Source organism: Antedon mediterranea, chromosome 5, assembly GCF_964355755.1.
Source record: "Antedon mediterranea chromosome 5, ecAntMedi1.1, whole genome shotgun sequence".
Lineage (NCBI taxonomy): Eukaryota > Metazoa > Echinodermata > Crinoidea > Comatulida > Antedonidae > Antedon > Antedon mediterranea.
Window position 1 is genome coordinate 30,485,737 of NC_092674.1, and position 16,717 is coordinate 30,502,453.

The 16,717-nt window shown below is 34.2% G+C and overlaps 5 protein-coding genes across 5 annotated transcripts in view; all 5 read right to left on the reverse strand.

Moving 5' to 3' along the window:
- Nucleotides 1-573: 573 nt before the first annotated feature.
- On the reverse strand, nucleotides 574-2,602 carry LOC140050413 (uncharacterized). Its single transcript, XM_072095586.1, has 4 exons — nucleotides 2,435-2,602; nucleotides 2,187-2,291; nucleotides 1,410-1,544; nucleotides 574-860 (listed from the first exon to the last, which is right to left on the reverse strand). The coding sequence occupies exons 2-4, from the start codon at nucleotides 2,274-2,276 to the stop codon at nucleotides 702-704; spliced, it is 384 nt and encodes a 127-aa protein (XP_071951687.1). The 5' UTR covers nucleotides 2,277-2,291; nucleotides 2,435-2,602; the 3' UTR covers nucleotides 574-701.
- On the reverse strand, nucleotides 2,408-5,690 carry LOC140049918 (cyclic nucleotide-binding domain-containing protein 2-like). The gene is made up of 9 exons (XM_072094872.1): nucleotides 5,677-5,690; nucleotides 5,270-5,432; nucleotides 4,778-4,861; nucleotides 4,288-4,430; nucleotides 3,713-3,773; nucleotides 3,399-3,516; nucleotides 3,110-3,204; nucleotides 2,896-2,995; nucleotides 2,408-2,523 (listed from the first exon to the last, which is right to left on the reverse strand). Exons 1-9 carry the CDS (start codon nucleotides 5,688-5,690, stop codon nucleotides 2,408-2,410), a joined length of 894 nt encoding a protein of 297 aa, XP_071950973.1.
- A 358-nt stretch (nucleotides 5,691-6,048) lies between these two features.
- LOC140050410 (uncharacterized) lies at nucleotides 6,049-8,201 on the reverse strand. The gene is made up of 4 exons (XM_072095584.1): nucleotides 7,899-8,201; nucleotides 7,706-7,729; nucleotides 7,537-7,607; nucleotides 6,049-6,419 (listed from the first exon to the last, which is right to left on the reverse strand). The coding sequence occupies exons 1-4, from the start codon at nucleotides 8,085-8,087 to the stop codon at nucleotides 6,209-6,211; spliced, it is 495 nt and encodes a 164-aa protein (XP_071951685.1). The 5' UTR covers nucleotides 8,088-8,201; the 3' UTR covers nucleotides 6,049-6,208.
- A 2,842-nt stretch (nucleotides 8,202-11,043) lies between these two features.
- Nucleotides 11,044-16,717, reverse strand: part of LOC140049919 (uncharacterized) — a gene marked incomplete at its 3' end in the record, with an annotated part of 43,890 nt that continues 38,216 nt past the window's right edge. Inside the window, exon 19 of the mRNA XM_072094873.1 lies at nucleotides 11,044-11,096. Within this exon, the coding sequence (XP_071950974.1) occupies nucleotides 11,044-11,096 (53 nt within the window). The remainder of the gene's footprint in view (nucleotides 11,097-16,717) is intronic.
- Nucleotides 11,170-16,717, reverse strand: part of LOC140048925 (uncharacterized) — a 36,584-nt gene continuing 31,036 nt past the window's right edge. Inside the window, exons 14-18 of the mRNA XM_072093725.1 lie at nucleotides 13,561-13,623; nucleotides 13,101-13,154; nucleotides 12,768-12,863; nucleotides 12,203-12,229; nucleotides 11,170-11,678 (exon numbers count right to left, since the gene is read on the reverse strand). Coding sequence (XP_071949826.1) covers nucleotides 11,170-11,678; nucleotides 12,203-12,229; nucleotides 12,768-12,863; nucleotides 13,101-13,154; nucleotides 13,561-13,623 — 749 coding nt within the window. The remainder of the gene's footprint in view (nucleotides 11,679-12,202; nucleotides 12,230-12,767; nucleotides 12,864-13,100; nucleotides 13,155-13,560; nucleotides 13,624-16,717) is intronic.

The following is a 16,717-nucleotide window of genomic DNA, read 5'->3' on the forward strand; positions in this document are numbered from 1 at the left end:
GTTTAAGATTACAATTTTCCGCTAGGCTAGGCCTGGTCCAAAAGTTGAGATAGGCTAAGTCGCCTACCTAGTTCAAGACCAGAGTCTGAGCGGCCGCGGTGATGATTCTTAATCGTAATGACCGGGCGGGCCTGAAAATAATTTCCTAATTCAATCTTTGTTTAGATTATTTTGTTTAATACGTAATTAAGATTGATTATGTTAATTTATTGCAATACATCATGTCCTGGATGAATACAAATATAGGCCTACCAAGCCAAGCCTTTTCAAGTTATGATGAATAGGCCTATTTTTGTTGTCGTCGTAAATTGTGATATTCAGCACTGTTGAGTTTTCTAAGATTTGCATATTACCACTGCAAACATGATCAGGACAAATGCTGGATGTTTTAAATGAAATATTTGATTTGTTTGTTTTATGAAGTTAGTCAGCGCATTATTATTTAATGTTTAATGTTTTAGGTAAGAAATAAACATGTTCATATAGACTGACCTAGTAATTTGTTGAATAGGCCACTTGAGCCTTGCAGAAACTAAAGAAGAAATGAACTGATTTTATGTTTTGCGTCCCGTTTTTATTAGATAGCTTCTTGCTTATTTTATTCGTATCTCCATCCATGTCCACAACATTGTTTCAGTAATTTGTCATTGAATGTATAGTCATGATGTATCACATGTGTCATACTAAAAATATCTTCTAAATTATTTCGTCGAATTTCCTTTCACATTACTTAATGTACTCATCACTTTTTTGCTTTTCCCTTCAAGTACTTCAGTTACCAACGTGTCCTTAAACGAGTACCATGCTCTGCCCTCACGAATTTTCGTCAAAGTTTCTTTCGGTTGAGGAAAATTGATTGCCTAAAACAAACAAAAAGTTTATCCACCTGCACCTAATTATCAAAACCTTTTAGAAAAACAGATGTAATAATTCCTATGCTTTTGAAGAATGTTTGCCTTGTTGAATGTTGTAACACAGTAAAGCTTGTTCCCACTAGGACGCAACGCAATGACGTTAAGCGTAGTTCCCACTAGCGACGCAACGCAATGACGTTAAGCGTGGTTCCCACTAGCGACGCAACGCAATGACGTTAAGCGTGGTTCCCACTAGCGACGCAACACAAGGACGTAACGCAACGCAAGTGAATTGACCAATCACAAGCGTTGTGATTGCTAACTGTCTATAACTTCGCTTGTCATTGGTTAAAACGCTTGCGTTACGTTTACGTCCTTGCGTTAGTGGGAACCAAGCTTTAAGCGCGCCGCAAGTATTCACGGCGCGATGGATTATAGGAACTGTCGCTTGTAATTGGTCAAATTGTGTTGCGCCTATATGACGTTGCATTGCATCCTAGTGAGAACCAATCTGTAATCGATATTTTGAAGCTTTTTAAAGATTCCATCACCTACCATCGTGTTAATTGTTTGCAACATCTTTATGGTATTTTCATTTTTAAAAAACTTCTTAGAAACAAGAATGCAGTGACAACCCTCACTGACTAAGCTTAGTTTGTTCTTAGACTTTCGTAATACGGTTTCCAGACCCTGTGAATTGAACAATTTCCTACAGTCACCATATTTGAAAAATAGTTTTATATCATGTTAGGCTTTGGTTCAGAGAAGGGGTTATTGCTACAGGAGTCCTTCAATAATAAAGGTATACCAGGTACACCTATATCTAGATTTCGCCAGTATCATAGGCATATTTGGTAATACAACATCACATGTTTCACATATATCCCTTAGAGTATCATATACCATCACCTAGCCATTGTCCTTCCATAGGCACCACATATGCGTTACATGTATTACCAAATCATTGACACTATGGGCAAATATTGTAGTGTGTGGAGATACCGCACTGAGAATCCAGGAAAACCAGGGAAGAGATATTTCACTTCATGGATTTACCAAAGTAGTCCATTGGAATTAAGTTGATTCTTTCGACTTCATGGGCTATCCTTGGTTTCTTATTTAATGTATTTGCTTGTAAATTGTTTGTATTCATTGCCTTGTAATCTTATGTTGAAACCGAAGAAAATAAAATAAAATCAGTCATATACCGCACGCGCAGTATGTTGAATGTTATGGAATCAGTTAATAAGTAAAAACATGATGTAAACAAGTTGTAATGTTCATTATTCCCATCACATTTCCTAATTAGTAATATGTTTTAGTACAACTTACAAACACGGATCCAGCGCCAAGCTCAGCTATCTGTGCGTACGTTGTAACTGTGTTATGTTTGATGACAGATTCATTGATTTCATATTCCATTGGATTATCTTGTACCTGTAAAACAATTGCAAATAAATATTTTTATAAAACATCTCCGTAGAATCATGGATTAAGGAATTTAATCCATGGTAGAATGAAGTGAATATTGGATTGATGTATTACACTTGCATTCAGCAAATAATCTTTTTTTCTCCAACCTCTTTTTCTGTTAAACCGCTTGCAGTAAACCCAACTCGTTTCCACGTTCTCTGGATACCATCACAGTTAATAGGTTCTGTAATATTGTCTATGTTTTAAAATTAAAACAAATTAGTTTATGTAATTATTCTTATAATTATTGTTGTGTAGGTCACAGGTCATCTCTGAATAAGTAGCATTTTTATCATCGATGTCATAAGGTTTATCGCAAATAGCGTGCGCCAATGCAAGATAGGAAGGGTTTGGGAGCAAACGCCGCCACAACGCTTACCTACGTGATTTGTTGGTTGTACGTACGCGTCGTTACGTTTGCTCCCAAATCCTTTCCATCATGCATTGTGCAATGGCATTCTTCCCGAAATCAAGCTATTTGCGATATTATCGCATTATTCTTCGTATAATTTTAAACTAATCTTTATCAAACAAAATAAAAGTTCTGTTATATCTTAAAAGTACCGACCTTCATTTTTTAACTGAAGTTGTTGAGGAGACTGAATAAATATCTTCTGAAAATCATCATGTCTAAAATGTTCAAATCTCTTCGGTTGTTGTAACTTCTTCTGTAAAGAAACATTTAAAGCACAATAATTCAAACAAATGAACGCCCAAAATCCTATAAAAAGCTTTTTAAACATTTAAAAACATTTAAACAATAAAAGTCAGTATTATATTACCTCTACGTCATCAAATATAGATGTTCGCTTATTGAATATTCTATCAACCGGGACTTGAGCAGTGTTTATCCTTTTCTTTGTTTCGAAAAATGACACTGTTTGGTAAAATAATAGTGATTAACTGGCAATTAAACATTTTGTTTGAAAACCTAAACAAACCAATCATTGAATTGAACAACAACCAAGGTAACCGAATACTGTATCTTGTGGTCACAAGTAAGATTTTATTGCGTAATTTAAACTGCGCAAAAAGTTTGTAATACTACTTAAACACAATGTTTATACATACTACTCTTTCTCAGAACCGCAGTAGTTTTCCAGTCTTCTTTACGTCTGCTGCAGTAATCGACTTTTGAATGCGGTCGTTTGATTGGTTCTGATATTTCAGAGACTACCTTACATTTTCCCTGAAAAAAAGATAGGGATGGGGAAGAAAGTTGTAAATTGTTTAAATCCTGGTTAGTTAGTCTAATTACTGTATAATCAATTTTGGAACTGTAGTAGCAGTACTCTGTAGATACATTGATGACCTTATTATACTACTGTAAAACTTGAAATTTAGACATTATGTTAGACACACCATATCGAGGTTTCTCCACTTACCGATTTTACTATAGCAATATGAGCAGCTTCATTGACATTTCGTAAGATCACTGTTTCTGGTCTGCAGAAAGACAACATTTGTAAACACATCAAACAAATCTTTGTTAACTGTATTCCTACTACAAAACAATACCACTCTCCTCTAATTCAACACCAATTTTCACCAAAACCACCAACAAAAATCAGTTTATTTCAATTAGCCCAAATCGTAAATGTTTTAATTATCTAATAGTTCTTCCTGTCAAGTTATAATTTAAGCTTGGGTTCCCATTTGGAAGCAACGTAAGGACGCAGTTAATTTTACCAATCACAAGCGTTGGATCATTCGAACTGTCACCTCTCATTGGTCAACTCGCGTGCGTTTCGCTTACGTTGTCCTTGCGTTGCGTTCTAGTGGGAACCAACCTTTAAAGCTTGCCACTAGCGACGCAAAGCAAGAACGATTTGACCACCAATCACAAGCGATTGATTATTCAAACAGTGGCTTGTCATTGGTTAACTGGCTTGCGTTGCGCGTACGTCATTGCGTTGCGTCCTAGTGGGAACCAACCTTTAAGAATGAATGTTGTTCTTACTTGTAATAATCACAGGTAAGATTGCTGTAGTTAGACTTTAATTCATCAACTGGTAATCCCCAGAAAAGTTCTTGTGATTTACAGAATTTGATGAGTTCTTCACGGTCCTGTTCTAATGGGTCACGAATTAACCTTTGGAAATCCTAATGTGGTGGTAGAAAGGTCCTACAGTATTAATTGGACGTATAGAGCAAACACAAAATACGTCACTTGGTAATAACTATGTAAAGCGTGGTTCCCACTAGCGACGCAACGCAGCAACGTTTTGACGCAAAGTGCTGTATTGCGTAATCACAAGTGCGAACCGACGACGAAACAGTGCTGCAAACATCGCAGGTTTGATTTCACACAGGCGAGGGCAAACACAATTATTAGAAGGGCATTTTCTTACGTTGCGCAGATTGCGTTACGTTGCGTCGCTAGTGGGAACCACGCTTGAGCTATCAATGCTTTTGATTAAAGTGGCTCAAGAGTTGGTAAATCAACATACCTTCTTTTCTATCATTAAAAGCTCGACATGATCTTTGCAGACGTAAGTGAACTTACGCGGTGTATCACGCAATAGTTCATGACCCTGCAAATACAAGACAATACAAACTTTAACAAATTATCAATACAACATTTGGATTATGTTAAGATAAATCAATTTTTATTCATAGAAAATGTACACCATTTTTTATTCAATTTGTGCTTAAATCCTGGCTACCATTTGAACGCAATGCAAGTACGTAAGCCCATCATAAGTTACGGAAAATTGACTAACAATCACGACGCGGTGGATCCGGACTATCTCTTGTGATTGGAAACCAAATGTTAACTTTTAATTGTTTACACGATCGACGCAACGCGACAGCGTACGTACAACGCGAGTATTTTGACAATTACATGGCAATCCCATTACAGATCTACCGTTGGTTGGTCAAATAACTTGCATTACAGTACGTGTACATCCTTATGTCATAATATATAGACAAAACTTTACCCCAAAGGCGTCTCCGTTTGAAACTTTAGCAACAGTTCTGACAAATGTCGTTCCATTTCTGTAGTCCATTTCACGTTCATTCACTAGACATGTTCCTGATAACATAATGTAGAAACCCGACGCACGATGCCCTTCTTTTAGAATCATTCGTCTATGTTCATATCTAGAAACAAAAATACACTGATTCAGCTACAATATATTGTCACCCTTTCCTGGCTGGTAATTTGTGTATGGGTGCAGTTATCTTGGCCTAGTGTAGCGCTCCCCTCATGTGTACACGCCCTGTGACCTCTGATAAGTCCCCCCCCCCCCATAGTGTACTGTATGATTGGATCATCTCGATCCTTGGTTTTCTGTGTTTTTTTAAATTTTAATTTTAATGTAATGTAATACCAGCAGAAACTTACGTAACGAAATGCATAACTTTAGCTAGTGACAGCTGAGTTTGTTTTGAATAGTTTCCAAAGGTTTTATTGCTTCTTAGTAAGGCTATAACCTGGAGAGGCTACAGAAAAACATTCAGATTCAGTAAACTTTTCAGCGTAAACAACATGATTTATTGTTAGGCATATTGTAAATCATTCGATTTATTGTAAGACGACATAATCAGAACCTTTTGGAACATTTTCACCAGTGTTAGCCAAGTGAAATGAAAATAATAATTAAAATATTCCTGGCAAATAATGAATTAAATAAATCCAGCATGTGTTTTTATCAATGTAATGTACTGGAAGGCTATTTCATCTACAACATTATAATATTATTGTTTACCGTTTCTAACTCTTCTTGTTGTCTTCTTTCTGGTTTCTTCGTTAATATCAGTTTAAGTTTTTCTGATCCTCTTTTCTGAAATGTATAAGAAAGACGGTACAGTATGACTATGTTCGAAAGAAAATTGTACTTTTTATTTAGAGAAAGTGTGTAAGTTGTTATGTCCTGTTAAATACCGGTAAACCTTTTTTTATAAGTGTTTACAATTTCTTCTTTACAGTCTATTACTAAAAACATTCTTACTCTAATAGTTTTACTTACAAGTCGTAAATTAGACAACATACATCGGTGAAATGCCAAGGAATCCTCTATATCAGCTCTTATGAAAAGATCCATCTCTACTAACGACCACAGTTTTGTTTCATCAAGTTTCACATAGCTGTAAATAAGTATCAATAATAATTCATTCTCATAAATACATTCTGATTGATTAGTTACATAGTCGTTTTCGTGCTACCTTACCTGGATAAACCTGTAATATCCCGAGGGAGACTATTTTACGATAACAATTCCTTTAGCACCCCTTTTATAATAATGGACTAATCCGACAATTTTAGTAAACTGACTGCATTTGTATTTTGATAGATCTTCCATAAATAAACATGAAAATGATACAAAAACACTGTTGGTTTTTATTGTGGGGTCATTTTGGAAAGTTTACTTGTGCATTTTGTGTAAATGTATTCAGCTTGTCTTCCGTCTATCAATATATTTGTTTCTGCAGTACATTGCTTGGGTTTATCAAACGGTTTGTAGGTTTCAATGACACCGAAATTTTACTACGACTTTTTAATGCACTATGTCGACCTGTTATTGAATATGGTGCTCCTGTGTGGGATCCACATCAAAAACAACATAATATAGCTATTAACAAGTCATTAAGACGGCGGGTTACTAAATTGTGTGTTGAAGGCGATTTCACTGACAGGCTTAAGATACTAAATTTACCAGATATGGTTCAAAGAATGAAATTTCATAGTATAATTTTTGTAGTTAAGTGTTTGCATAATTTAATTGATTTTGATATATTTGAATACCTTACAATTAATTCTCGGTATCCAGAGTCCCTCACCTTTAAACACATGTATGCTAGAACTAATGCATTTAAATACTCCCTGTTTGTTAATTTCCCTCGAATATGGGAATGTATCCCGCATAAAGTTCGTAACAAAGTCCTGTTTAACTTTGGGGGGTTTAGAAGGGATTTGAAAAAATGTATTACTGATATCGAATTCATCTAGACTATCTCTGTGTATTTATGTCTATTACGTTTTTCGTACTATTAGTTGGGAAAGCCACTCGACAGTGCAGTTCTTTTGAACTGATCCACTTTTGGTTACCCGCATGTGCTAGTACTTTTGTTCTGTTTTGTTGATTGATGCCGTACCTTGTTTATGATTTTTGTATGTTACCTGGAAATTGAATAAAAAAAAAAAAAAAAAAAATACATCACGGTCATGCGTCATTTGAGCGTCGTTTATGACATGAACACGTACCTTTTCAATGCGAGACAAATGGCAGCAATAACACGAACTGTTTTGGAAACTCTTCTAAACTTGTTATATGGCTTGAATTATAAAGAAATAAAATCGTTAAAAAAACAAACAAAAAACACGTATGTGACGTCATTTTCACGCTATAGAGGAACGTACAGTATTTTCTTACCGTTTCATTAGCTCTTGTGGAGATCTGAAACAAAAATATAATTTGAGAAACTTATGATTGTAAATTATTGTAAAAGGCTGATTATTTGTTACCATACAAATAAAGTTACAGCAATGCATAATGTCTACAATATGCACAAATAAAACATTCTAGTGTGCATTGAATTGATAAATATAAGCCCAAAGTCACGAACCTGTTGGATGGTATGTTGCCGTCGTGTTTGAAGTGATTTTCTAACATTCCTCAAAGCATCTAGCGTCACATTATCAGCACTGTAACGACATTGCTCCTCCAAATATGTTGCCCGTGTTGAAAGCATAGTTTTGCATTTTTGAAAATGAGACGGAAACACGTCAGTTGATGTTCTAGCGATACTGGCCATATTTCTGTCAACCCCTCAAGCGTGGTTCCCACTAGCGACGCAACGTAACGCAATCTACGCAACGTAAAAAAATGCCCTTCCAATAATTATGTTTGCCCCCCGCCTGCGTGAAATCAAAGCTGTGATGTTTGCAGCACTGTTGCGTCGTCGGTTCCCACTTGTGATTACGCAATACAGCACTTTGCGTCAATACATCGTTGCGTTGCGTTGGAACCACGCTTTAACGGTTTAGTTTGACCAGAATGATTTTGTAGTAATAGACCTGCGTTGCAACGTTTCTATGTCGGCCTTATATATATATACATATCCTACATGATCAGGTTGCTTTCTACGTACCGTTTAGGATCATTATGTCTCTAGCAAATTACAACCATCCATCTGACGTGCTTCGTTGACTGTTATGCCAACCCCGTTAGAAGCTTATGTTAGGTCTCGTTTTTTATGTTCGTATCAGATTGTTGTCGTTCAAAACGATTCTATGCTATCGATTTATCTGATTGGTCGATAGTAAGCTTTGCACAATTGTTTTTGTACTGTGTTTATAATGTTGATTGTTGAAATCTTGTCATCAATAAAAACATTACCAATACATTTTGAACAAATACTTGAAGTAAATAATTAATTTGGTCTAAAGGCCAATATTCAAGGTCAATAATCTGTCATCATTTTGTCATTGCTAATTAGTAGGGTTAAAGATTATTGTGATAAAAGTTTGAAATCGATTGACAATTAAGCTTGGTTCCCACTAGCGACGAAACGTAATGAAGCCTACGCAACGTAATGCTTGGTTCCCACTAGGACGTAAGCAAGTAGACCAATGACAAGCGACAGTTTGAATGATCCATCGCTTTTGATTGGTCAACTCACTTGCGTTGCGTCCTTCTGTTGCCTCTCTATTCAAATTCAAATTCAAATAAACATTTATTTCTTTCATTCATATTTGAGTAAAAAAACATTATAATTTCTGATATTTTATAAATAAATATTTTTTTTTTTTTAGAGATATAATACAGTAAATCATAATGTATAAAAAGATGATTCAGTTATATACAAAATGAAAGAGGCAAAAAAACCCAAGAAAGTATCGATCAATTGGAAACAAAAATCCAATTGAAACTTGTATGTTGGGAAGCCATGTAAGAATATTATATACTTATATATATAAATGTAAACATATAACTACACATACACAAAAAGATCAACAGACACACACACACACCAACAGAAAAGGAAGCAATTTCGAAAAAGTATTAATTAAAAATATTACAAAATAGAGAAAACAATTAGTTATAATTTGAAATAAGTCTAAGTCTATAGTCGGAACCAAGCATAAGGAATAATAATAATGCCCGCCTGCGTGAAATCAAACTTGCAATGTTTGCAGCACTGTTGCGTCGTCGGTTCCCACTCGTAATTACATAATACAGCACTTTGCATCAATTACGTTTGCGTTACGTTGCGTCTTCAGTGGGAACCACGCTTTAATGCTAAGAATTGTTTTTTAATAGAAAATCACACTGACCTGCTACAGCACCTATCAAAGGTTGAGATTAGTAGTCTATAGCATTGCACTTAATTGTATTGTAAATATAAAACACTACAAAATAAATGTTACCAGAGGACTTACAAAACAATGTTTAGCAGTAGAAATTATGTTGGTTCGCGGGTATTGAAATGAAATAACAACAACAAAAGTTGAAAAATAGTATCAGTGTTATTATAATGACGTTATACAATATTGTACGTACAATGTATTGTATTTCAACAAAAGTGTTTATGTTCTACATGAAACAAAAAAAAAAAACAAAAAAAATAAGCGTGGCGCAACGCAATCAAAAGCCACAGTTTCAATAATCCATCGCGTCATGATTGGTCAAAATACTTGCGTTGCGCGCTAACATCCTTGCGAATAATGGTGTTTACCGCTGTTGTAGCCATATAAAAACAAGGCCAACAGCCATAAGTCGCGTGCTCTCAGAAAAAAATGAACTTTCAAAAAGTAATGTACTTTAAAACTTTTCTGTACATCAAAACAGTTCAAAAAGTACAGAAAAGCGATAAAACGCATAGTGATACCGGGCCGACAGACAGACCGACCGACAGACCGACCGACCGACATAGTGAACTATTGAGTCGCGTCCACCCACGCGACTATTGTCTGTACATCAAAACAGTTCAAAAAGTACAGAAAAGCGATAAAACGCATAGTGATACCGGACCGACAGACAGACCGACAGACCGACCGACATAGTGAACTATAGAGTCGCGTCCACGCGACTAAAAACACACAATTAAGACATAAATAATATGCACGTACTGTATTGTTTTAAAATTTATTTTTTATAAACGGCTGCCGGAATTTTCACCGGCTTATTCTTATTTTTCTTCGCTGCTTTTAGCCGGTATTGGTTTTCTTCTTGCCCAATGCATTCTTAGAACTAACATTTTATTTAATACAAAGGGAATACATTAGTTAAACTATATATGTGAACATTGGAGAAGGAAATAGTTATGCTAATACGAAAGTCAAACATCATACACATAATTATTCTAGCTAGGAAGTTAAATTACTAAAAACATTGGGATCATTTTCCTTCATATTATGAATTCGTTTTACAATTCATCGCAGAGGATAAAATCACTAGTAAGTTCTGTGAAATAAAACAAATTAAAGATTACCTATATATTGTCTTTTGTTCTTTTAATTGGATATACTAAAATTCTACATTTTACTAAAAAAAGGTGGAGAAGAAAGAAAGAATTGTTTTGAAAAACAAATCTTGTCTCTTTTATGTAGCGCCCCTAGCGGCCACTTTATTTGTTTGAAAGAGCTCAATTAATTATGACACGCCACATGGGCAAAACTATTTAGCCTTTAATGAACAAATGTCTCATACTTACCAAAATCGCAATTTCTTCCTGTAATACAAGGTAAGCAACTACAGTGATAAGTAGAACCACGCCTACTACATGTACCACCATTCTGACATGGGTTGGATAGACAGGGATCTACACCACTATTTCCTGTGAATACGGAATAAAATGAATTAATTACTAATATAAAGCAGTGTATAAGTGCAAGTTAGAAAGTAAATACCGGCAAGAAATAACAGTGGTTTTTAGTTATAACTCTATATTCTCGCACATTAAAAAATATTTGGTTTTTGTACCATTTACCCTTTGGTCCTTTTGGTCCCTGTGATCCTTTTGGTCCAGGTGGTCCTTGTGGCCCTTGTTCCCCTCGAACTCCTTCTGTCCCATTTGATCCTTGAGCTCCTCCTGGTCCCTTTGGTCCTGGTGGTCCTTGTGCTCCGCGATCTCCGTCTGTCCCATTTGGTCCTGGTGGTCCTTGTTCCCCTTGAGCTCCTTCTGCCCCTTTTGGTCCTTGTGGTCCTCCTGATCCCTTTGGTCCTGGTGGTCCTTGTGCCCCTCGAGCTCCTACTGATCCCTTTGGTCCTGGTGTTCCTTGTAACCCTTGTTCCCCGCGAGCTCCTTCTAATCCTCTTGGTCCTAGTGGTCCTTGTGGTCCCATTGACCCTCTTGATCCCTTGTACCCTGGTTGTCCCGGTTGCCCATTGTCTCCGGCAGTTCCTAATAAATTGCACCAATTATGTCAATAAAATTAGTACTGTAGAAAGTTACAAACAAACAATAAAGTAAAACTAGAAGTTTTTTTTTATAGAAATAACGAAGGCTAGGGTTGGATTGCAATATAAAGACTAGGCTTAGACTTAAGCCCGACGCAATGCGCAAATGAATCATTTTGAAGCATTAAGTTTCAGTGATTCGTCTTCTGATACAATTTGGTGCCAGAATTAAGAATTTAAAAATGATATTGCGAAAAAATGTAATTGCAATAACAGGACCATAATATGTAAAACAGGTGCAATATCTATACCTGATGTGGTTTTATCCTGTCTAAATAAAATAAAATAAAAAAATAAATAATTGTCGTCGTATGGAACGCCAAGCAATAACATATATGCCAACGTATTAGGATAAAACACATTTTTATTAATAGCCATATTATGAATTATAATCCTATACAAAATAAATAAATCGTTCAACTACTATAGTATAATCTTATACAAAACAGAGTAAAAGTAATCACTTACCTTGGTCCCCTTTCGGGCCCTTTAGACCTATAGTAAAAATAAATGATGTTCATTTTTTTATTTTTTTTATTAAACCTTATTTAGTGAGGGTGACCCTAAACAGGTTATGCTGACAATCAAAGGGCCATTATAAAAACATTATAAAAAACATATGTGGAAAAAGAAAAACAGATGATCTATGTTAAAAAAAATATATACATAAATACAAAAATATAGCCTACAATACTATACCAGGGAAGTGTAATTTAACTCTTCCCTGACTATACAAAACGTTGAGATTTTTCTTTTGGAATTAAATATTTTTTTAGAGCAGACTTAAAATTGTTTATTGTTACCTCATTTTTTAGTTTGGTGTGGGTATATTCAGGTATGTTGGTGCTCTATAGATAAAGCTGTTCTTAAAATTTTCGGTTTTAGGGAAAGGTACGACAAATGTCCTCTCATTGACACTTCGGTGAATTAATTCATTCGGTTATTAATTGATTATTGAACATATCCTAAATGTTTTTTCTGAAATGTGATTATACATTTTCTTGTCTGCTTCTTTTCTGTACTTCTCACTCACCACGTTTGCCCCTTTTCCCTGGCTTCCCTACACCAACTTCGCCTTTAATTCCAGGAGAACCAAACAATCCAGTCTCACCTTTATTACCCATATTACCTTTTAAATAAATTTTAAAAAATTATTGTCTTTGTAGTGTAATAAAATAAAATCTACAAATATTAATAAAGAATGTAATATATTATTTATCAATATTTGTAGAACATTTTATATATCAAAAATATATGTTGACCAATTTAATTCATTTGTTTGGTTAATCTAGATGTGTTGACTACTAAGTAATGTGAACAAACAATATGTTGAAGTCATGATAATTTATTACGCATATCTACCTACCCTTTTCTCCTTTACTGCCCATCGCACCATGTTGTCCGGGGATACCAGGTACACCTGAAATGTTTAAACGTTATTATTGTCACTATATTGTATGACGTCATGACATCACCACTGCACTCCGTCGTCATAAATACCTGAAATGTTATTATTGTTACTATTGTTTGAATTCATCGTCATAAACCAAATTGTACCAACACATTACTTCAATATTTCACCATCACCACACTCGTAACATTTTATTTAGTTGTGGTTTTTAGTGGCGTGCCAAGACGACTCTATAGCTCACTATGTCGGTCGGTCGGTTGGTCGGTCGGTAAACACTAACTCAAATTTGCGCACGCGACTGCAGCAAATGTATGGTCTTGTTTATCAGAGAAACATTCGCACATTATTATTAATATTATTAGTGTTATTATTATTATTATTGCTATAATTTACCCCAAATAATCTCTTTCCTCACCTGGAGCTGCCGGAATTGGGCTGTTACCCTTCGGGCCTTTTGGGCCTGGTGGTCCTGTAGGGCCTGAAACAAATAATTATAAATATAGAAAAATTTACAGAAATAGCCCTAGTTGATTATGCCTCCTCCACCCAGATACTTATTATTATAATTGGCCCAATTTGAAATATTCAAAATACACATAAATGAATATTATAAATACTACGTTAATATTCGTCGTCAAACGATTATTCAGTATTCTCGCAATTCATTTATACTTCAAGTTCAAGTTCAAGTTCAAATTTATTCACATAATGCAAACATATACAAAATATAAAAGATACAAGTGGTTGGAAATTAAGTAAATAATAGTTGCATTATGCCTGGAGAATACCATTTAAACCCCAAGGGGCTTTAAGCCTGGATCCACCAGAAAGAATAAAAAAGTTACATACTACACAATTCATTTATACTTACACACTACGCAATTCATTTATACTTACATACTACGCAATTCATTTATACTTACACACTACGCAATTCATTTATACTTACACACTACGCAATTCATTTATACTTACATACTACGCAATTCATTTATACTTACACACTACGCAATTCATTTATACTTACACACTACGCAATTCATTTATACTTACACACTACGCAATTCATTTATACTTACACACTACGCAATTCATTTATACTTACATACTACGCAATTCATTTATACTTACACACTACGCAATTCATTTATACTTACACATTACGCAATTCATTTATACTTACATACTACGCAATTCATTTATACTTACACACTACGCAATTCATTTATACTTACACACTACGCAATTCATTAATACTTACACACTACGCAATTCATTTATACTTACACACTACGCAATTCATTTATACTTACAAACTACGCAATTCATTTATACTTACATACTACGCAATTCATTTATACTTACATACTACGCAATTCATTTATACATACTACGCAATTCATTTATACTTACACACTACGCAATTCATTTATACATACTACGCAATTCATTTATACTTACACACTACGCAATTCATTTATACTTACATACTACGCAATTCATTTATACTTACACACTACGCAATTCATTTATACTTACATACTACGCAATTCATTTATACTTACATACTACGCAATTCATTTATACATACTACGCAATTCATTTATACTTACACACTACGCAATTCATTTATACTTACACACTACGCAATTCATTTATACTTACACACTACGCAATTCATTAATACTTACACACTACGCAATTCATTTATACTTACAGTACATACTACGCAATTCATTTATACTTACACACTACGCAATTCATTTATACTTACACACTACGCAATTCATTTATACTTACACACTACGCAATTCATTTATACTTACACACTACGCAATTCATTTATACTTACACACTACGCAATTCATTTATACTTACACACTACGCAATTCATTTATACTTACATACTACGCAATTCATTTATACTTACATACTACGCAATTCATTTATACTTACATACTACGCAATTCATTAATACTTACACACTACGCAATTCATTTATACTTACACACTACGCAATTCATTTATACTTACATACTACGCAATTCATTTATACTTACACACTACGCAATTCATTAATACTTACATACTACGCAATTCATTTATACTTACATACTACGCAATTCATTTATACTTACACACTACGCAATTCATTTATACTTACATACTACGCAATTCATTTATACTTACAGACTACGCAATTCATTTATACTTACACACTACGCAATTCATTTATACTTACATACTACGCAATTCATTTATACTTACATACTACGCAATTCATTTATACTTACACACTACGCAATTCATTTATACTTACATACTACGCAATTCATTTATACTTACACACTACGCAATTCATTTATACTTACACACTACACAATTCATTTATACTTACATACTACGCAATTCATTTATACTTACACACTACGCAATTCATTTATACTTACACACTACGCAATTCATTTATACTTACACACTACGCAATTCATTTATACTTACATACTACGCAATTCATTTATACTTACACACTACGCAATTCATTTATACTTACATACTACGCAATTCATTTATACTTACACACTACGCAATTCATTTATACTTACACACTACGCAATTCATTTATACTTACACACTACGCAATTCATTTATACTTACACACTACGCAATTCATTTATACTTACATACTACGCAATTCATTTATACTTACACACTACGCAATTCATTTATACTTACACACTACGCAATTCATTTATACTTACATACTACGCAATTCATTTATACTTACACACTACGCAATTCATTTATACTTACATACTACGCAATTCATTTATACTTACACACTACGCAATTCATTTATACTTACACACTACGCAATTCATTTATACTTCACACTACGCAATTCATTTATACTTACACACTACGCAATTCATTTATACTTACACACTACGCAATTCATTTATACTTACATACTACGCAATTCATTTATACTTACACACTACGCAATTCATTTATACTTACATACTACGCAATTCATTTATACTTACACACTACGCAATTCATTTATACTTACACACTACGCAATTCATTAATACTTACATACTACGCAATTCATTTATACTTACACACTACGCAATTCATTTATACTTACACACTACGCAATTCATTTATACTTACACACTACGCAATTCATTTATACTTACACACTACGCAATTCATTAATACTTACATACTACGCAATTCATTTATACTTACACACTACGCAATTCATTTATACTTACACACTACGTAATTCATTAATACTTACACACTACGCAATTCATTTATACTTACACACTACGCAATTCATTTATACTTACACACTACGCAATTCATTTATTGTTGGTGTGTGTGTGTGTCTGTTGATCTTTTTGTGTATGTGTAGTTATATGTTTACATTTATATATATAAGTATATAATATTCTTACATGGCTTCCCAACATACAAGTTTCAATTGGATTTTTGTTTCCAATTGATCGATACTTTCTTGGGTTTTTTTGCCTCTTTCATTTTGTATATAACTGAATCATCTT

Excerpts from the sequence above, each read along its gene's own strand:
- LOC140050413 (XM_072095586.1), bottom strand. The coding sequence starts at position 2,276 with ATGGAATATGAAATCAATGAATCTGTCATCAAACATAACACAGTTACA. Across the intron at positions 1,545-2,186 it reads TTGGCGCTGGATCCGTGTTT|GGTCTGGAAACCGTATTACG; the intron begins GTAAGTTGTACT and ends TTCAATTCACAG. Across the intron at positions 861-1,409 it reads TGCAAACAATTAACACGATG|GCAATCAATTTTCCTCAACC; the intron begins GTAGGTGATGGA and ends TGTTTGTTTTAG.
- LOC140049918 (XM_072094872.1), bottom strand. Across the intron at positions 3,774-4,287 it reads CTTACCTGTGATTATTACAA|ACCAGAAACAGTGATCTTAC; the intron begins GTAAGAACAACA and ends GTCTTTCTGCAG. Across the intron at positions 3,205-3,398 it reads TGCGGTTCTGAGAAAGAGTA|TGTCATTTTTCGAAACAAAG; the intron begins GTATGTATAAAC and ends TTTACCAAACAG.
- LOC140050410 (XM_072095584.1), bottom strand. The coding sequence starts at position 8,087 with ATGGCCAGTATCGCTAGAACATCAACTGACGTGTTTCCGTCTCATTTT. Across the intron at positions 7,608-7,705 it reads CCACAAGAGCTAATGAAACG|CCATATAACAAGTTTAGAAG; the intron begins GTAAGAAAATAC and ends TTATAATTCAAG. Across the intron at positions 6,420-7,536 it reads ATTTGTCTCGCATTGAAAAG|CTATGTGAAACTTGATGAAA; the intron begins GTACGTGTTCAT and ends ACTTATTTACAG.